The sequence below is a fragment of the Typopeltis vanoorti genome, chromosome 12 (genome assembly GCF_054136105.1).
Source record: "Typopeltis vanoorti isolate ZY-2024b chromosome 12, IOZ_Tvanoo_1.0, whole genome shotgun sequence".
Lineage (NCBI taxonomy): Eukaryota > Metazoa > Arthropoda > Arachnida > Uropygi > Thelyphonidae > Typopeltis > Typopeltis vanoorti.
Window position 1 is genome coordinate 95457283 of NC_143560.1, and position 22927 is coordinate 95480209.

The 22927-nt window shown below is 35.0% G+C and overlaps 1 protein-coding gene across 1 annotated transcript in view; it reads right to left on the reverse strand.

Moving 5' to 3' along the window:
- Positions 1-20411, reverse strand: part of RpL15 (ribosomal protein L15) — a 36788-nt gene extending 16377 nt beyond the window's left edge. Inside the window, exons 1-2 of the mRNA XM_090401253.1 lie at positions 20327-20411; positions 14508-14690 (exon numbers count right to left, since the gene is read on the reverse strand). Of these exons, the coding sequence (XP_090257379.1) occupies positions 14508-14679 (172 nt within the window). The 5' untranslated portion in view covers positions 14680-14690; positions 20327-20411. The remainder of the gene's footprint in view (positions 1-14507; positions 14691-20326) is intronic.
- Between the last annotated feature and the right edge of the window lie 2516 nt (positions 20412-22927).

Consider the following 22927-nt stretch of genomic DNA (forward strand, 5'->3'; position numbering starts at 1 on the left):
AGATTTTGAACCCACAGTAAAGGAAAAAGCATCATCTTTTTGTATAATTAAATGTAATATATAGTCAGAATTAAAGAATGTATTACTTCATTTTTAAGTCTGATTTCTGGAGCAATGTGTATGTATATATATAAACAAGTCTATGTATATAGTCAATGAATAGAAAAGAATCCAATGAATTTAACAAATGTTAGCAGCAGCTTCAGACGTCCAAGGAATATACTTTCATTATGTGCATGCATTCTAAATGACTGTATCATCATAAGCTGCATAAAATCACTGACTATAAACATTAAAGACTAGGTATATTGTAAGATTTCTCATTTTCAGTTAAGATAATGTAATGTTATATCACATTATCTTTTGTATCACTTAAAAGTACAGGAGAAAAAAGCTTTAATCTTCATTGGTCTGGTAATAGTATAGAGAAAGACATATCAGAAAAAAAATAAATTAACTCTACATGGCTAAGTTCCTTTCATGTCTATTAACTCCCCAACCGGCCACGACGTCTATAGACGTCGAGATACATCTGGATACGAAGCTCTAAAATCCATTGAATAACATGGATAAGAAGTGCAATTTGGTGTCACTATTTCATCCACATTGGCCGGTAGGGAGGTTAAATGCACATATATTGATCAATCCAAATAATTTATCATGAATGCTACACAATTAAAAAAAAAAAAAAAAAATCACAAGTTCCTGGTATTTTAACCAGCTTTGTCGCAGTTCTTTTCACTAACTCTTTGGGTGAGACTAGTTGCCCTCTAAAGATAATTTCCCTACAGATGTTTTGAAGATATTCAAATTAATCATATAATCAGAACATTTAAGCTGGAAAAATAAGATCTATAAACAGATATAAAAAAAATTGAATTTCATATTGAAAAGAATAACATGTAAGAAAGTTTTAAAGCGAATAAAAGTTGAGCAGCTCTCAGATGTGAACTGTAGACTAAAATACAGAAAGATTATTGAAAAGAAAATGAAAGAGTTTGAGAACAGGAATCAAATCTTGGAGATTCAGTGGCAAACTCTGAAGAAAACATTGATTGATTCTGCCAGAGAGGCATGTGGTGAGGTTGTGTGCAAGGATAAAAAAAAATCAGAACTCCCTGATGGACACAGGAAGTTAAAGAGGCAGTGAAGGAAAAGAAGAAAGCATATCAAAAGTTCCTGGCAAATAAGTCAGCTTTTACTCTTACAGAATACAGAGACAAATGTAAGAAAGCTAAACAGTGTGTAAAACTAGCTAAACAAAAGTCATGGGAGGACTTTGGCAAGAATATAGAAAATAAATATCAAGAAGGTGGCAAAATATTCTGGAGATTGTTGAAGAAACTTAGGAATGGAGGAAAGAGTGCTGTAAAAGGAGTTAGAGATGATAAAGGTGACATGAAAACAGGAGAAAAAGATATCCTTGAAGTATGGAGTAATTACTTTGAAAAACTGCTAAATGAAACAAGCAGTGATGACAGCACAGTGATAAAAAACACTGACCAGGCATGCAGTCGGGAATACATATCCATACTTGAAGTAGAAAAAGCCATCAAAGGCTTGAAATGTGGAAAGGCAGCAGGAGAAGATGATATTCGACCAGAAATGCTGAAGTATGGTGGTATAAAAGTCTTACAGTGGCTGCACTGCATAGTTCAGAAAGCCTGGACAGAGGGACGAATTCCCGATGATTGGAGTAGAGCTCTCATAGTACCCATATATAAAAAGGGAAATAAAACTGAATGTGAGAATTACAGAGGTATTTCCCTACTGAGTGTTCCTGGCAAGATCTATGCAAGTATACTTGAGAAACGGTTGAGAAGAATTGTGGAAGAAAAGCTTGGTGAAGAACAAGCTGGATTAAGGCCAAATAGAGGCTGTCAGGATCAGATCTTCACTTTACGACAAATAGTCGAGAAAGCATAGGAATATAACAAAGATCTGTATTTAAGTTTTGTCGATTTGGAAAAGGCATATGAAAAGGTGCCAAGAGAGCAGCTATTCAATACACTGCAGTTATATGGTGTCAATGGGGCATTATATCAAGCAATACTTAGTCTTTATTTGAGTTGTAAGTCTGCAGTTAGAATTGAAGGAAGTACAGGAAGATTGTTTAATGTTAAATCTGGTATGAGACAAGGATGTACATTATCCCCTCTGTTATTCATTATCTATATGGATCACATTATGAAGGAAAGTGGTATTAAACCTGATATCAAAATTGGAGATGTTAATGTCAGCTGTAACATCATCCGCAATTTATGCGGATGATGTTATACTTCTAAATAAATCCGCTACAAGTCTGCAAGATTCTCTGACTAAATTGAATAGCTGTTGTAATAGATATAGTATGAAGGTCAGCAATAAAAAGACAAAGACAATGAAAATAGGCAGAATCATTGAAAATGTCAACTGTGTTGTGAATGGAGAACCTGTGGAACAAGTAAAACATTTCAGCTACTTAGGCCCGATTTTTACTGAACATGGTAAATTAAATATAGAAATAGACAACAGAATCAGCAAAGCTGGTATGGTGGGAAGTCAACTGAATAAATTCATATGGAATAAGAGAGAAATTAGTCGGAACATTAAATTAGCTGTATACAAGACAGTGTTCAAACCAGCTTTAACTTATGGATATGAGAGCTGGGTCAGAAGTAAAACACTTGACCGAAGACTAGAGACCGCAGATATGAGTCCTGAGAAAGATTAGAGGCGTGAACAGATGGCATCAATGGCAATATCATATTAAAAATGAGGATATTAGGAAAGAACTTGACATTGTCAGCATCCAGGAATGCATTAGCAGAGCTAATCTCAGGTGGTATGGTCACTTAAATAGAATATGAGAGGAAAGATTAGCAAAACAAGTGTTCTCTGCCAGGTTGGCAGCAAAACGACCCAGAGGAAGACCAAGATATAGGTGGACTGATACGGTACAAAGTGCCTTAAACGATAGAAATATAAGATCTGATTTAAGTTAAGGGATATTACATCTCATATAGTTTCTTAGCCGAATAAGAAACTCAAAGAGTTTCATGCCGAATATAGTAGAAACTATATAAAGTTCGGCGATTCCAAGCGTAAGCAAATACCTGGATACTGCAGCACTGATCCCAAAGGGTAGTGCAAGCTGGGGCAACTCGTGGTAGAAGTGGCGCGAGCTCCGATCACTATTCTTGATATTTGCCCATAATGTGAACTTAGCTCCTAGGAACTGTAATTTTTGTTCACATTATGAGAGAAGGTCACTACCCAGACCGGTTTCGACCTTTATTGAGGTCTCATCAGTGAGTAGCCAGACCAGTTAATATCAAGTTTGTAGCGAACAGAACTTGTACCCCTTCTACGAGTATTGCCGTGAGGTGCTCTAATAAATTATTAGATATGTGAAGAGCCAAAGGCTTCAATTCGGCGACATATAACTTGTTTAAGTTAAGGGATATTACATCTCATATAGTTTCTTAGCCGAATAAGAAACTCAAAGAGTTTCATGCCGAATATAGTAGAAACTATATAAAGTTCGGCGATTCCAAGCGTAAGCAAATACCTGGATACTGCAGCACTGATCCCAAAGGGTAGTGCAAGCTGGGGCAACTCGTGGTAGAAGTGGCGCGAGCTCCGATCACTATTCTTGATATTTGCCCATAATGTGAACTTAGCTCCTAGGAACTGTAATTTTTGTTCACATTATGAGAGAAGGTCACTACCCAGACCGGTTTCGACCTTTATTGAGGTCTCATCAGTGAGTAGCCAGACCAGTTAATATCAAGTTTGTAGCGAACAGAACTTGTACCCCTTCTACGAGTATTGCCGTGAGGTGCTCTAATAAATTATTAGATATGTGAAGAGCCAAAGGCTTCAATTCGGCGACATATAACTTGTTTAAGTTAAGGGATATTACATCTCATATAGTTTCTTAGCCGAATAAGAAACTCAAAGAGTTTCATGCCGAATATAGTAGAAACTATATAAAGTTCGGCGATTCCAAGCGTAAGCAAATACCTGGATACTGCAGCACTGATCCCAAAGGGTAGTGCAAGCTGGGGCAACTCGTGGTAGAAGTGGTGCGAGCTCCTCAATAAAGGTCGAAACCGGTCTGGGTAGTGACCTTCTCTCATAATGTGAACAAAAATTACAGTTCCTAGGAGCTAAGTTCACATTATGGGCAAATATCAAGAATAGTGATCGGAGCTCGCGCCACTTCTACCACGAGTTGCCCCAGCTTGCACTACCCTTTGGGATCAGTGCTGCAGTATCCAGGTATTTGCTTACGCTTGGAATCGCCGAACTTTATATAGTTTCTACTATATTCGGCATGAAACTCTTTGAGTTTCTTATTCGGCTAAGAAACTATGAGATGTAATATCCCTTAACTTAAACAAGTTATATGTCGCCGAATTGAAGCCTTTGGCTCTTCACATATCTAATAAGATCTGATAATGTTGGAGTCTTGACAAGTAACAGACTGATTTGGAGGAAAATTGTAGATAGGAAGTTAGTAATGATGTAATTTTTTCATGTAGTACTGTCATATCCTGTACACCCCTTGAGGGTACATGGCAGGAATTTGATGATGATGATGAACAGATATAAGCCATGGGATGTCCTTAGTTGCCACCCTTGCAAATTCAAACCACTATTTAAACCATTTGTAAATTTGTTTTTCAACCATTTATCCTCAACCCCCTTTCCAGGTTCATGATATATTTTACATTCATCTTCATTTTGAAAATGATCTTCACCTTCCAACATCAAATCAGCCTACAGCCACACCTTCAGTTCACTTCAGAAAAACAGCTTTTGGAGTTTATCTGTTTGGCCATACCACTTACTGAAGAATGAACTTAATTAAGAATATACTGAATAAGGACTCGTGAACCAAAAGGGACAATCATCTTGATTATAAGGGAAGTGGCATTCCCGTGGTCCCCTAGCTGGATCTATCCACTTCTTCTTCTACTCTGAGGAAGATCCACTCACTTTAATCTTTCCTATAAGGCCTTATCAGCCAACTCTTCTTATTTTATGACCCTTATGCTATTAGAGTACTCAAGGGCCATGGAGTCTTTCCATTTCTGGCCTTATAATCATGTTCCCTCTATAAACCTTTACTATAATATAATAAAAACCTTTACTATAATAATACTTTACTTCTACTCTAATCTACTCTTTCCCCTTCACTATACTCTACTCCTCCTATGGGTTGAAATTTGGAAGAAGGCTAGTTCAGTAGCCTTAAGGTAGCAGCCCTACCACTGAACTATCCATCATCAGGCTAGTCACCTGACATGAACTTAATTCTACTATTAAGCTGACAGAAAAAGGTAATTGGAATGAATCTATGGAAAACGACCCTGGAATGGAAAAGGTAAAATGAAAATGGAAACGACAAAATATAATACATATAGTAAACTGGAATGTAAGAGGAATAGCATATAAAGAAATAAAATTAGAGCAAATATTAAATGAAAGAAATTTTAAAATGGCAGTAATTACTGAAACAAAAAAGAAATTAAAAGGAATCATGAAAACCGAAAATTTTAATGTGATATACAGTGGAGTTGAGAGAGACCAAAGAGCACAAGCAGGAGTCATAGTTTGGATTCATAACTCCCTTTCAAAACAGTTAAAACATTATAAATGATGGAATGAAAGAATCACAGAAGCTAGAATAAAAATAGATAGAGGTTATTTATCAATAATTGGTTTATATGCCCCAGAAGAAAGAAGAGAACAGGATAATATTGAATTTTATAATCAGCTACTAAATATTTAAAATAAAATAAATAAAAATTATGTAATTTTAGCAGGAGATTTAAATGCAATAATTGGAAACATGAAAATTAATAATAATATAGGAACATATGGAGAACATGCTCCAAACAGGAATGGTAAAAAATTGATTGACTATGTAGTTTAGAATAACCTAAAAATAATGAATTCTTTCTATAAACATGAAAACATACATAAATATACTTGGGCAGCAAGAGGATGAAAATCAATATTAGATTTTTTTTATCTTAAATGAAAAGACAAAGCTTTCGTTAGATGTTCCCTCTATAAATTTATGTTCCCTCATGTCGCCGCTAGAGGGCCAGACGAACGGTCATGTTTTCAGGGAGCTCCCGAAAGCTAAGTATAATTTTGAATGGAAATTAGAATATATGTTAAAATCATAACGTAATATTGTCTAAATTTGGTAGCTTGTTGTGTCTGTGTGATTTTGGTGTAAATTCCGTTAATTAATTTAGTTTTTAACGATACGTTTCATAGATTTGAATATGGCGCCAATGCGACGTAAGATAATGGCGTCCAAAAATACGACGCCATTGTTCAAAAACTATAATGTGAGAGAATTTGTCCAATGTGATGTGTGTGGAATGTATGCATTCTCGAATGAGGCTGGAGTTTGGATTGAAAGTGATAGTGGTGGGAGAATGTGTAAAAAGTGTATGCAAAGTGAGGAGTCGAAGTATGTGTCAGGTTGTGAGACAGTTATGGTTGAAGAAAGCCAGAATGCGAGTGAAAATAGTGGCTTGATAGGAAATTGCAGTGTACAAGATGGCAATGTGAGCAGTGATCTAAGAAAGAGTGAGAGCAATTATACAGAAAGAGAAAATGGTTTGAATGATAAAAAAAATGAGGAATTATTTGTAGGAAGTGAGATCGCTAGGTTGCGCGCAGTGATACAAAATGCGCAGCGGCAATTAGAGCACCTACAAAACTCTTTCCAGAGTGATTCGGCTAACGTAAATAAACAGCGTGTGAGAGTTTCCGAAATGAAGGAAAGAGTGTTGTATGGTGACTCGTTATTAAGAGGAGTAATAGATGGGAGTGTAACTAAATCGTACTTACTGGGTGCGAAATTTAAGGATGTAAGTAAGAGTATTAGAGTGCAAAAACAGAGGGTGAAAGAATTAATAATTGTGGCGGGTACGAATGAATTGAAAGGTGATAAATTTTTTTATGAGAGAGGACTTGAAAGTATTGTTAAAGGTAGCGAAAGAAAAGAGTGACAGAGTTAGAATGGTGAGTCTGTTACAGCGGTATGACAGAGAGGAGTTTAGGAGGAGGGCCATAATCGCAAATGACATTATGCGCAGGTTATGCGGACGGTGTGGTGTGGAATTCGTGGATGTGTGGAATGAGTTTGATGGGCGAAAGGACTTATACAAGATGGATGGCCTGCATTTGAATGGTCTTGGTGTGCGAAGACTGGAAAAAGTGTTGCTGAATGAAGTGAAAATGGATGTGCAGAACCAAGGAAACTAGAACTACCAAGGAGGGGGGAAGTGGATATCCAGACATCAGTGAGACAGTTGAGTGTAAAAATGTATATAATGTACCTGAGCCAGCACTAAGGACAAAAAATGGGAATGGGACATTTAGAATAACGCATCAAGATAGGAGTGGGACAAAGGGATCACTGCAATTCATGTATACTAATGCCAGGAGTATTAGGAACAAGAAGGAAGAATTTTTGGCCTTGATTGGCTCTTCCTGGCCACAGGTTATTGGCATTAGTGAAACATGGCTGACGGAAGATGATATAGTTAGTGGGATAGAATGTGTAGGTTATAGTATGTTTAGGAGGGACAGAGAGAATAAAATTGGGGGAGGGGTGTTATTGATGATAGCTGATGAACTGCAGCCAAGGAGAATTGAAGTATTGCAGGATAGTGAAAGGAGCTCATTTGAGGCTATTTGGTGTGAGATTGACACTGGCAGAATAAAATATACAGTTGGGTGCTGCTATAGACCAGGTGATGGAATAGATGGTGGAGATGGTATGCATAAACAAATTGATGAAATGAGTGGAAGGAGGGTAATTATTATGGGGGATTTCAACTATGGTAACATTGATTGGAAGGAGGAGAGGACACGTGAGGAAGGAAATGGATTTTATTCAATTATTAAGGGATAACTATCTGAAACAGCATGTAATTGAAAATACTAGGGGTGTGAGAGTGCTTGACCTGGTAATTGCATCTCAAAATTTGACTGTATTGCTTGGATCAGTGCCATGGCATGTACAACTGCAAGGGCTGGACGTCGATAGAGCATGGGAAGTGGTCAAAGAGCATTTACAGGAGGTTATGGCTGATTGTATACCTAAGGTCCGAATAGTGAAACAAGTAGGGGTTAAATGGATGAATAACACCATTAAGCTTGAGCTGCAAAAAAAGAAACAACTATGGAGGGAATTTAAAGAAAGGGGTGACCTGCAGGCACACGAACGGTATAAAGTGCAGGCCAGAAGGGTAACGAGTGTGGTAAAAACAGCAAAAGCCGATTATGAAAGGAAACTAGCTCTGCAAGCAAAAGAGAATCCCAAACAGTTCTTTCAATATGCTGCAAGCAAGAAAAAAACTGTACATGGCATAATGATTTTAAGGAATGACGATGGTAAAGAGTTCACTGAACCAGTCGATATAGTGGAGTTACTGAGCGCGCACTTTGCAAAAGTATATCATCCAGGTGGTGACGTTGAAAAAATGAAGGAACCATTAGTTTATACGGGAATTGTGATGAATGAAGTGGAGGTGAATAGTCTATTACAGAACCTTAATGTGAATACATCTGTGGGATTGGATGGTATACCGGCATGGGTCTTGCGTGAAGCGGCTAAAGAATTATCAGTGCCCTTGACCATGTTGTTTAATCTGAGTCTCAGGTCTGGCTTAGTCCCGAAGGTGTGGAAAGAGGGGAAAATAGTTTCACTACATAAAGGAGAATCCAAGACTACGGTTGCAAATTACCGACCGATCAGCATATCAGGAGTCGTTGTCAAGGTCTTAGAGAAAGTAGTCAAGGGAAAAATACAGGAATGGATTGATGAAAACGAGATACTGTACAGGGGACAGCATGGCCTTGTGAAGGGTAGATCATGCTTCAGTGACTTGCTCAAGTTTTATAACAAGGTGATGGCTGAACTGGATAAGGGAAATGGGTTTACAGTGATGCTGCTGGACCTGGCAAAGGCGTTTGACAGGATACCACATGGAATTCTAATCCGTAAACTACAACATATGGGAATGGATATAGGGTTGGTGAGATGGATAGCTGGGTGGTTGATGGAGAGATATCAAAGAGTAGTTTATTCAGGAGTAGAGTCCAAAAGACGGCTGTGACTAGTGGTGTGCCACAGGGTTCTGTTCTTGGACCACTGCTGTTTAATCTGTTCATTAACGATATAGGGAAGGGTCTAAGTGGGACAGTTCATTTGTTCGCTGATGATGCAAAGTTGGGTAGGGCTATAGTGAATGCAGAAGATGGCAAAGTCTTGCAAGATGACAGATAGATTGGAGTTCTGGACTAAGGAGAATGGATGTCAATTTAATGTGACAAAATGTAAGGTTATACATTTCGGAGTGAAAAGATTAGCAGCAGTATACCACATTGGTGGAACTGTACTCCAAGAGATTGATGAGGCCAGGGACTTGGGAGTGTTGGTGGATAGGGAGATGAAGTTTAGGGGGCACATTGCGAAAGTAGCTAAATCAGCTCATCAACTCACTTGGTTGTTGAAAAATACCTTGACGAGCAGAGACAAGCAAGTTATTGTACCTCTGTACCGAGCCCTGATAAGACCTCATCTCGACTACTGTGCCCAGATTTGGTCACCTCGGTTCCTTCTTGATGGGGAGGAGGTTGAGAGGATCCAGAGGCGAGTGACTAAGATGATAGCAGGTCTATTGAATGAACCATATGAGAACAGGTTGAAGATTTGTGGGTTGCAGAAACTAGTTGATAGGCGGAAAAGGGGAGATATGATTGAGACATTCAAATTGCTAAAAGGATTCTATAGGATTAATTCAGAGGATATTTTTGAGATCAGGACTGGTGGTGGGAGAACTAGGGGACACCCATGGAAGCTGGGCAAGAACGTGGTTAGCAGGGGTGTTAGAGCTGGGTTCTTTACTTTTAGAGTGGTAAATGAGTGGAATAAGCTGCCAGAGTCTGTTGTGGGTGCTATGACAGTGAGCGAGTTCAAGGCAAGGTATGATAGATACTGTGAGAGTGTTGAACAGTTGTGTGAACATGATGTTTAGGGCCTCCCTTGATGAGTCTAAGGACTCCCTGGAGTAGCCCATAGTAATAATAATAATAATAATAATAATAATGTTAGAGTTCACAGAGGATATGAAATAAGTAGTGACCACTTGTTTGTTAAAATAAAATTAAGATTACCACCTAAATGGCTACAAGTAACAAGAACAGAAAGAAAATTTTAAACATTTGTTTATAAAACTAGACTATTAAATGACACAAATATACAATGGCTATATGATCAAAGAATTAACCAATATCTAGATAAAATAAAACAAAATGAAGAAATAAAAATAGAATGGCTTAATATAAAAACGATACTAAATGCTCAGCAAATGAAAGCTTAGGAAAGACCGAAATATTCAATAAAAGGAAAAAACCGAAGATATGGGATGATGAAAATAAGACCCAATGTATATAAGATTTTGAAACACCTAAATGCAGATACTAAAGAAAATAAAATTAAACACCGAATTGAAATTAGAAGAATTTCTACACAGAATTGTGGACAGATAGCTATTTTAAAAAAAGACAACTGGCAAACATTTAATGAAAATGAAATAACTAAAGAAGAATTAGAAATCAGCCTGAAAGAAACAAGAAATGGAAAATCACCTGGAGAAGATAAGCTAGGTTCAGAATTATATAAATATGCAGGAACAAGATTCAAAGAACGACTCTTATTATTTTTAAATAAAATCTATCCAACTAATAACCTCCCAATACAATGGGGAAAAAAGCAATTGTGATCCCAATCTTTAAAAAGGGTAATAGAGATAAGACTAAAAACTATAGAGGCATAAGTATACTAAATTCCTGTTACAAAATATATAGCAGAATATTAAATAGCAAACTAATGAAATATTCCAAAAACTTTATTTAGAAGTACAGAATGGATTTAGAAAAGGACGATCATGTCCTTTTGCCTAAAATTAATAATAGAGAAAAGAAGAGAATACAATTTAGAAACACATATTGCATTTAATGACTTTGAAAAAGCATTTGACAAAGTTAAAAGAAGCATTTTATTTAACATATTAAAAGAAAGACAAATACCAAATAATATCCTAAAAGCTATCATAAGTATATATGAAAATAATCAAATACAAATAAGATTAAATCACGAGCTATCATATACAAGAGAGATAAACCAAGGGGTGCGACATGGATGTCCCATCTCAGCAACTCTTTTTAATATCTACTTAAATGAAATAATAAAATGGAATAAAAATTTCTATCAAGGTATTAAACTTTCTCCTACTGTGAACTTAAACACTCTCCTTTTTGCCAACAACCAAATAATAATTACAAATTCTGAAAATAACTTACAGAAAGCTATTTTAGATCTAAATGAGGTAGCCAAAGATTATGGCATGATAATATCAACAGAAAAATCAAAAACTATGGCCTTTAAAGGACAAGATCCAGCAAGAACTAAAATAGTAATAGATAACAAGATCTTAGAACAGGTGAATTCCTTTAACTACCTAGGATGTACGATCACATATGAAAATGAAAAAGATATAAACCTAAAAATTGCAAAATATTTAAAAATAACAGGTGTAATTAACTCTATATTTAAACCAAACCTAGTTCAAAAACAAACCAGACTAAAAGTATACAATACATTAGCCCTACCAGTCTTAATGTATGGAAGCGAAATCTGAACAATAAAACAAAAAGACAAACTAAGATTAATAACAGCAGAAATGAAGCTTATGAGAAAAACTGCAAAGTATACTCTATTTGATCACAAAAGAAGCAAAGAAATTACGAAAGAATTAAACCAAGAATCAGTAATAGAAAAAATAAAAAAATATAAACATAAATGGAGGGAACACGTTCAAAGAATGAAAATAGAAAGATTATCAAAACAAGCCTTAAAGTACAAGCCATTAGGAAAAAGAAAACCAAGACGTGCTCTTAAAAGATTCAACGATGACTTCTAAGGCTGGAACAGGCCATGTTAGGACTAAATCCTTGCTATGCATGACGATGACTTACTGCAGTCTGTAGTACTTTTCAAACTAAACAAAATTCAAACGATTAAGATGATTCAGAGCAGGCAATATTTATTATAATAAATGCCACAGAAGCAATAAAGTTGGAAATCCAGTTTGTGAAAATAAACTTCACCAACTTCATTAATATTTTCCTAAAGTTTTCTTGCTAAATACAAAAATAGGAGAATAACAGTAAAGTGATTTGTTTTTCAAGGCAACCTTAGTATTTAGCTATTTATTACTTTACTTTTTCTATGTAATCAATTTATTGCTATCTTCAAAATGTAATAAATTATTAACCCTATGAATCACAAGTAAAATTTCTCCAAATATTGAAAAATCACTTTTCCAATTTTCTTTCAGTTTTACATAAATTTTCCAGTACTTCAACTAACATCTGGTTAATATACACAACAGCAGTTTTTTCTTTCCAGAATCTTGCAAGAGTTGTATTTGACATCTTAAAAATGAATTTCTTTAGCAAATATCAAAATAAATAAATTTATAAACGATTAAATTTTTCATATTACTTAAGACTTCAAGGAGTCTTGAGAATCTGTACTACCGTGTAGCTGCCCTTTTTTTCTACACAGCAGTTTACTCCACCCACACCATAGTAATAATATTCTATAGCAGGGATTCTCAACCTATGGTACGCGTACCACTGGTGGTATGTGAGCCACTGCCTTACTGGTACATCTAACATCTTGAATTAAATATAGTGGTACGCCACTGGAAAAGGTTGAGAACCCGTTCTATAGGTTTACAACCCTTTGAGGATATGAGTAACAAAAACAAACTATTTTTTTTTAGAAGCATACCATGGCGAGTGCAAGATTTGCCTAATATTTTAATGATCCATCCATACAGAGAGGTTCTTCAGGGACAAGGCTGTGTAACTTTTCTCCTCCCTGAAATGTCTTATTGCTCTCAAATACTGCTTTCTAGATAAAACAATGTCACTTCGCTCCATTATAAGTTTCCTTTTATTCTGGAACTTTTTAAAACAAAATCCGATTTCATGAAGTATTTTCCTTAAAGTTTCTCTTTTCCAAGGAAAATTAATTTTTTCTTTAAGCACAGGAATCAATTTCGGAACAGTTGGCACTCTTTTCTTGACCACGTAAAAAATTCGTAAATAGTTCTTATAACGTCAACATTAAAATCATTCAAAGCTACGGTTCTGATGGTTTTCTTTACTCTGGCGCTTTTTTATTTTATTTTTTTATTTTAGGAGATTTAAATTTTGGCTTACCTTCACCTTTTGATTCCCTACGAATTCTTTTAACAGTCGACCCCGATATGCCCACAATTGCACTTGCACGTTTTATGACTTGAGAAAGGGGAACAAGGAGATGATACTTTTTCGCAGAATGTCAGCACATTATTCAATATTCTTTTGCAAGAGCTACTGAAACGTTTAACAACAGAACTTGTTGACTGTACTGGATCCATCATACAAATTAATAAAAAAATAATGCAAAAAAGCGACAACAAAAATCAAGCTTGTACTAATACAGCGACAGACAAGAAAGCACGTGATTTCGCATATTGGCAACCAATTTGTACATCCTTCATTTCTTTCTCCCCTTCAGCATGAATCGACTATTCTTGGTAATCTGCCAAGGAGAGATCTACAAACGGTGGGCAAACTATACTTGCAAAATGATTTGAATAGGCTGGAAATGTGGGCATGTGAAAATGGCTCACTTCATTAACCTCCCTACCGGTCAATGTGAATGAAATAGTGACACCAAATTGCACTTCTTATCCATGTTATTCAATGGGTTTTAAAGCTTCATATCCAGATTTATCTCGACGTCTACAGACGTCGTGGCCGGTTGGGGGAGTAATAAATGTAAAGTAATGCACTTTGGAGTGATTAGATACCCTCTGAATTATGCAGTGCAGCCAATGTAAAACTTCTAAATCTCCATACTTGAGCATTTCTGGTTTGAATTTTATCTACTCCAGTTGCTGTTCCATATTTCAGGTTTTTTTTAGGCATAAACATTATGGGATAATGAGATAACAGATGTGAAGCCAACTATATACAAGTAATCTAGATGTGAATCTACTTCACACAAACTTTGTTTGCTTATACACTTGGGGTAAGGGATTAAACTAGAATATAATTTCTTGTCAAATATAATTTACTTTGTAACCAAGTGAATAAACTTTCAGTGCTTACAGTTTTCCTATTCTTCATTGTGAAATATCAAAATTTAGCTCAACCAGCTTACTTCATCAATTTAAATGCTGTCTCCAAAATGTGAAACCAGTCAGTGTATAAAGCTGCATACCTTGAATCAGCATTTAATGAATTAATTATATTAAAGAATAGGCAAGAATTATATTCTTGCCAATACAAGAAATATAATTTATAATTTAATAAACACAGAACACCAACTTGAAATATTTAAAAAGTAAATACAACAACAAAACAAATACCTTGTTTAGCTCTGTAACCAAGTCGACGAGCTTTATCAGGACGAGTTGGCCTTGGAGCACGATGCACTGCTGAGAGCTGGCGATAATACCAACACCTCAACCGCAACAAGTATTTAATAACATCCGACTGCTTTTTTCTCCATAATTCCTGCATATATTTGTAGGCACCCATATCTGGATTACCTAAATTAAAGCATTTTATGAAACTATTCTTCATTCACTTCTTATCTGTTGGACAAAGGACTAGAATATTAAAAAGGAATCTTAAAAGTAAGTCTTAATGTATGAAAGTAATGTCCATCTGACCAGCCAAAGTTGGGAAAGGGGAGTGCAAAAGATCAAGGCTCATACGATTCGGAAATCTAAGCTTCTTGACAAAATAAATTCAAAATTTACTAACTAAAGTTTTTAATAAACTGCATTTAATTAAACATGTGCAGTAAATAATTTAGAAGGAAATTAATTTAACCATAGATATTCTATACAGTATGGCATGATTACTACTAAAAACATTCAAACATTTTGTAAATAAAATTCATAAATCATAAATAATAACAAGCATGGCTATTGTATTTACAGTAACAAATATATCTAATTTATGTTAATTTATTAACCCTAACTGTAGTATGGGTGAACAGCTGATAAAGTATATCAGTTGTTCCACAGTATTATTAGTAGTAGTATTATAATGCAACACCTCCAGGGAGTCCAGACTCATTGAGGGAGTGTGCCAACAGCATCGAACGACTGATCCACCCACTAACTGTGCTCAAACTTGCTTAACTTTTTGTGCGATCCATTAGTAGCAGCAGAGGCTCTACCAATCGACCAACCTTTGCTTTCCTGCAATTTTTCTTTCCAACCCAGATTACCAGGTTAGTCACTAACTGTTACAAAATGGGTTTTCCTTTGGATGCTCCTTTCCATTTGCAAATATAAAATTAACATCAAACACTGTTAGAACAGTCACATGCACTGGAAAAGTATATTTTTTTAATGCTAAATCCACCCATGAAAAGTAAAAGATAATCATCTATTCACTGGGCATCCACAAATGCCATCTAGAAACCAAACACTACACTTTTTCCAAGTCACACCAACTATGAAAAGCATAAATACTGACACTTCTGTTCAGTGCCTATCTTAATGTAAAATAGTGGAAATGTGGCAATTTCCACCATTATTGATTATTTTTTGTGTAACCCTGAAAGGCAATAACAATTTCCTTAAATTAGCCAATTCCTACTTTTGCATACTATGCAATTCTATGGGAGAAAGTTTGTAATACCAATCCCACCAATGAAGGCTTCGGTGCTCTAAAGTAATACATTTTCACACTTTTGTTCTCTGCTAGGCAAGGTGTCACTGAAAGTAAGTTATCACTGACATCTTGCTGATGAATGTTATTAAGTGAGCAATATATAATGAGTAATCAGCACTGTGGCAAGTTTGATACACATCACATGGGATTAATCATCCACTTGTAACTTAGCTTGTGTATATTCAAAGCAATATCTAAATAGCTATTTTCTCATCATTTTAATTTTTCTAAATTTTAAACACATGAATATATAAACAATATTTACATGAAAGGCTCAGATTTTCTGGAACTAGTTTATCAGCAATAGCACACTCAGAGAGGGCAAGTTCCACTCATCACTGCCAACTGCAACTTTGTAATAAAATAATTTCCAAAATAGAACCCTGAACATTTTGCAGCTAGGTATCCTGTATTGTTTGACCAACCGTAACAACAATCAATTTTTTTTTTTTTTTACAATATCAATATATGACCATCCAATAACTAATTACACCCTAGCCAGTTACACTACCATGCAGTTACACTGAGAAACATTCTATTAAAATAGAGGAGTATAAATTAAACTAGTTATAGTACTATATTTACTTTAATGCCATGTGGCAACCCATGCTGAAATTCCTTAACTTCAATGAATTTTATGCAAGTACATAAAATATGGAAATCATTTAAGCAATGCACAAATCAGGATCCTGCATGTATTTTATTTCTAAAAAATGAGATGTATAATACATTTACCAAACTGACATCTGTACAGTACAGTGTTAATTAAGATTTTGAACACATCTATACATCTATGCCTGGAGAATTATTATCCTAGAGCAGTGTTTCCCAACCTTTTCCCACTTGTGTACCCCTTTTAAACCCCTTCTATAAATTGTACACCCCCCTGTTTTTAAAAACTGACACTTTTGTTCATTGCCTATCTTAATGTAAAATAGTGGAAATGAGGCCATTAACGCCATTACTGATTATTTTTTATGTACCCCTGAACGGCCCAGCACATACTCATGTAGCAATGCGAGTGAAAAATTAGTGATATTTTAGGGAACGACAGATGGCAAGAACTTGCACACAGGAAGATGGTTTGGCTGGATATTAAGAACTAGATATTTATTCCAGCTCTACTTTTTTGCACCTGACAATATGCTCCTAAACAAATCCTGTACAAGTCTGCAAGATTACTAAATTAAATAACAAATGTTTTAAATTCAGTATGAAAAGACTAGGAAAATGGGCAGGAACACTGGACACATCAACTGCATCCTAAATAGGAAACTCATAGAACAAATAAAATATTTCAGCTTATTTAGGCACAGTTTTTAGTGAAGATGTAAACTAAATCTGGAAATAAACAGAATCAGCAAAGGTTATATGACAGGGAATCAGTTAATACATTCTAAGAGGAATTAGTCAAAATACTAAAACAGCTATATACAAAAGTGTTAAACAAATTTTAACTTGCTCAGAGCTGGTTTAAAAATAAAGCAGTGCAGCTGATCAAAAACTAGGGACTACAGAAATGAGAGTTGTGAAAAAAATAAATTCGATGGCAGAATCATTAAAAATGAAGATATTAGGGCAGAACCTGAGCAGATCTAATTTCAAGAGGTCACTTAAACAGAATAAGAGAAAAAAGATTAGCAATTCAGATGTTTGACGCCAAGATAACAGGGAAGATCCAGATATAGGTGGAATGATGTGTCAGAAGACAAATATCAGATGTGATGATATTGGAGTACTGACAAATAACAGATTAATTTGAGAAAAATTGTGAATAGGAGGTAATGACAAACTTCATGTAATACATAATATTTTGTACATCCTTATATTAATAAGGGTGTATGTATAAGGAATTTGATAACCAGCAAATTCATAAAATATTTTACTAATATATTGTTAGAGAGATAAACCAAGGGGTCCGACAGGGATCTCCCGTCTCAGCAACTCTTTTTAATATCTACTTAAATGAAATAATAATAAAATGGAATAAAAATTTACATCAAGGAATTAAACTTTCTCCTACAGTAAACTTAAAGTTTCCTCTTTGCCGACGACCAAATAATAATTACAAATTCTGAAGATAAACTACAGCAAGCTATTTTAGATCTAAATGAGATATCCAAAGATTATGGTATGATAATATCAACAGAAAAATCAAAAACTATGGCCTTTAAAGGACAAGATCCAGCAAGAACTAAAATAGTAATAGATAACAAGATCTTAGGACAGGTGAATTCCTTTAACTACCTAGGATGTACGATCACATATGAAAATGAAAAAGATATAAACCTAAAAATTGCAAAATATTTAAAAATAACAGGTGTAATTAACTCTATATTTAAACCAAACCTAGTTCAAAAACAAACCGGACTAAAAGTATACAATACATTAGCCCTACCAGTCTTAATGTATGGAAGCGAAATCTGAACAATAAAACAAAAAGACTAAGATTAACAACAACAGAAATGAAGTTTATGAGAAAAACGGCAGAGTATACCCTATTTGATCACAAAAGAAATGAAGAAATTATGAAAGAATTAAACGAAGAACCAGTAATAGAAAAAATTAAAAAATATAAACATAAATGGAACACGTTCAAAGAATGAAAACAAAGATTACCAAAACAAGCCTTAAAATACAAGCCATTAGGAAAAAGAAAACCAGGACGTCCTCTTAAACGATTCAATGATGTCTTCCAAGGCCAGAACAGGCCATGCCAGGCCTAAATCCTTGATATGCATGATGATGATTGTTCAAGTAGCCAGAGTAGCTCACAACATTACTTCATTATTGAAGAACACACTAACAAGCAGAGATAAGGGAATTATCTTTACTTTTTATTAAGCATTGATGCAACCACATCTGGATTACTGTGCTCAGGTTTAGTCACCTGGATTTCTTGAGGATGAGAACATGGTGGAATAGATCCAAAGATGAGTAACCAAGATGGGTGAGTAACCTGTGGAATGCTTCCTATGAAGACTCCTATGACTCAGGGTTTGTGGATTGCAAAAGTTGGTTGATAGGTGAAAAAAAAAAAAAAAACTTAAACTATGATAGAAACATTTAAGTTACTTAAAGGCTTTTATAGGAATGATGCTGGGGTATGATACTGTTTCATCACTTGGCTAGAGAAGGAGAACAAGGTCATCCCTGGAAGAATGTGGTCAGCAAGAGCATGAGAACTAGATTTTTCACTTGGAGAGCGGTGAATGAATGGAATGGGTTGCCTGAGTCAGTTGTGAGTGCTATCTGTTAATGGTTTCGAGGAGAGGTATGATAGATATTATGTTGATAGTTTAGGCATCCTACAGTGAGTCTTAGGACTCCATATAGGTGCCTGCAATAATAATATTTACTACTGGGAGGGATTAATGTCCACTTGCAACACAGGTGCTTTCTACTGCCTAACAGAGAAAAAAAAAAAAAAAAAAAAAATTCAGAATACTAAAACATCACTGGACATACTGTGGAGGGTACTGATTGTAAGTGATACTTGAATACAGGGTTACCTGGCCTATAAAGTAGACTTTTCAGGATACTTCTATTCCATCTGTAGTACAAATACTAATGTATGATTGACCAATGACCTTTCACAAAAATTAAAAAATAAAGATGGCACAAACTCAGCCTTCTACACTCTGCATCTTACTGTCATTGAAAAACTGAGGAAGCATTGAACCTTAGGTCTATGGTACACTGATGTTGAAAGATGTAAATTTTATTAACTGAAAAAATATTAAAACAACATTAGATGTGAAGTTTGATATTTCATAATTTTGCAAATGAGGCTGGAAAATATATCCAGCTTTCATACATATCATTTACAGTATGTAGTAATTAAAAACAAATTAGCAATCATGCATTACTCTCCTCAAATCTTGCCAGTTTGTGTAACAAAATCATAAAGTTCAACTCTCGAGTTCACAAACTCAACAATGGGGAAAATGGACCCTCAGAGGGCAAGAATATGGGCATTATAAAGACCTAAAATAGACCAATTAGAGCGCCAACCTTTCCATTCTGCAATTTTAATATTTTAATTTTTATTAATTAATATTTTATATCATTAAATATAAATAACGAAATGCTCAAGATGCAGCACTTATGTGGATATATTACTTAAAAATACTCTTCATATGCTAAAGTTGGTCAATGCCGTAAACAAGGCATTCCACTCTCTGAAAGACAAAATTCACGTCTATTTCCATTTTTCATAAATAAATAATTCGTAAGACAAAAACGCAAATATACAACGATTACGACCACTACTGAACTAAATGCACTTATGTAATGTAGCTAAAAGTAAGAAAGGCTTAGGCATAGTAGAAATATGTATCCATTTCAGTTATTCATATTTTCGTATTAACAGCAATTGGAGAGCAATTAATAATATAAACTAACAAGTGCTTGAATAGTGTGAATGCCTGCGGAGAGAAAATTAAATCATCTCACTACATAAAGAAGATTACAGAGATATAAAAACACGTTTCCTTACCTACGACACTACAAGTCAGCCAAACTCAAATAACAGTTAGCAAAAAAATAAAATTTCTTCTTTATAGAGGGCGCTTTGAATCCCATTATCGTGTTGTAAAATATTGTTGAGTTTGAAATACATAGGAAAACTACAATGGTAATTAATGTTTCATTTTATTCTATCTGTTGTGCCATAAAGAGACTTCAGTCAGTTATTATTTGATATTCATTTTCATTTCAAATTCTATTAATAGTAGTTAAATAATTATAATTGTTAAGTATATCGAACTTCGCAATCTGTATGTTATTCAAATAGTATACTAACAGAAGAGAGTACAATATTAGGCAAATTCTGAGTAATGTGTAATTTCGAAGGAATGAGGAAGATATAACAGTGTCTTTGTAATAACAAGGTTTCTTATACCATATCGCCAGAACAAACACCGTAGTTGACTATAAGAGGATTTTATTTCCCAGCCCGTTCCCGAGTTGGATCCTTTTTGGTACATGCAAATAGGATTTTTCTACTGAAAATAGGGTTTAATATATCTCAGAAATATATCTATTTTATATATATATTATAATTATATATCCTTATATCTCAGAAAAACCAACCAGTTCATCTTAAGTAACCCATGATTTATTTTCATTAGAAGTGGTAATTACGTATGCATTTCTCAGATCGACGTTTAATCTCCTCTATATGGGCTACTCTTCCTCAGAGTTTCTAGATTCATTCATTCTACAGTATTATTTTCACAGGCAGCCTTTTCTACATTTCTAATTCTGATGACTATGCTCATCTCTTTGTAGTTATTTATTCGAAAGTCTAATTACTCAATGAAATCATCTCCTTGAATATTTTAGTGTTAAGAATTCAAAATTACGTTCATGACTTCAAATATCAAGCTGAAGTTGAAGCCAAAATATTTATTCTCAGAAAAATTCTAACAAAGTGTTCCCTCACCATTGAGAATATCGGATCATTCTTTATTCTAAAAATATTCTGGACCTTTTCATAGCAACCTTATCTCTAAGTACGCTGAAGACTTTTTTCCTCTTTGCAACTCTGAGCACAACCTTGTCAATGTTTACTTTTCTATTATTTGGATTTCGCTCAGACAATCTCTGCATCATGTCATCTGTCAATACAACGATTTGGAACAGCCTCCCGAATTTCTACGCCTCTTTTTCATTTTTATCATGGTTTGAGTTTTGCTTTTGTTCTCCTGATACAAAAGCCTTTTCCCAAAGAATAATCTTTGCTGAAATGAGAACTATCATGCACAACCACTCCCCACAAAACCCATGATTATTTTATCAACCCATAATTCTCCAGCTAATGTTAAAACAGTCCAAGATAAAAATTCACCATAAATTAAATGGCACAGCTCAAAACTCTAGCCTAAACTACAGCCCACAGTATCAGAAAAATAAATCATCATCATAACATAAAGCAGAATTGGTAAGAAACAAATCCAAGAAACTTGACTCCTGGTCAAAGGACTAGGAGAAGCTAAATTTGTGGTTCATCACTAAGGTTGTTGGATGCTATTTCTATTCGTTCATGTTTCCATCCCTCTCTCTCCTGCAACTAAAAATACTATGATAACATCAACTAGAGATAAGCCAGAACACTCTTGGTATGTTTCCTCCAAAAACGCGATCTTTTACACAGTGTCTGCCTAAAAAAACGACGGTAAATAAAAATCAGTCATCAAAAAACTTTCTCATTTTTCTCGCTATGAGAACCTCGTACATTCTCGTGAAAAGTTAATACCCATCTTCTTCACTATCATAGTATAAAGAATATCATTAATGTATAGGTGAAATCGAATAAGAGGAAACTGTGCATTAGTATAAATTATGCCACTTATGCTTAACATCAGATTTCCCAGCAAGCCTCACCTATCTTTGGGTGCTCAAAGTGATGGAAAAGTTAGGCGAAATTTACATGGTTGCTACCGATGCTTCCAATGCATACAGTTGAATCTGGCATATAGTCATTCTTACGACGCTACTGTGTTATGGTTTCCCTCCAAGTTTTTTGTGACCGGTTGCCAGTTTCATCTGATCGTTAATTTCATGGCATTCTGCACAGTTTCCTCTTATTTGATTTCACCTATACATTAATGATATTCTTTCACTAATTTCAGGTACTATCCATAGTTTTGCTGATCATAGTATATTTCATTGCTCTCTTCATTCTACATTAATTAATTCATTTAAAAATGTGCTAAAATGAGTCAGTCATCAATATCTTAATATTATTACGTGACACCTACGAGGAGTCCGCTCATCGCGGGAGGGCATACTACTTCTAATTCACTGTCTTCCATATTTATCCGCCAGCTACACACAACAACACTATCATCAGCACATAATGCCATCTACTGCCCACTACTACAAATGGTATTTTTGTCTGTAAGCATGAGTTCTTATGGACCATTTGTCTGTACGCAGGATGAAAAACCCGAGTTTCTGGAAGAAAAAATCCTGCTTTCTCTGTATGAGATTGGCTAACTTACTTTTAATTGATAAAGCCTATATTAAGATTCCTATCGTCATGACGAGAATCGAACTCAGGTCTTTTCCAGTCGAAGAATGAATGCCCCGTTGT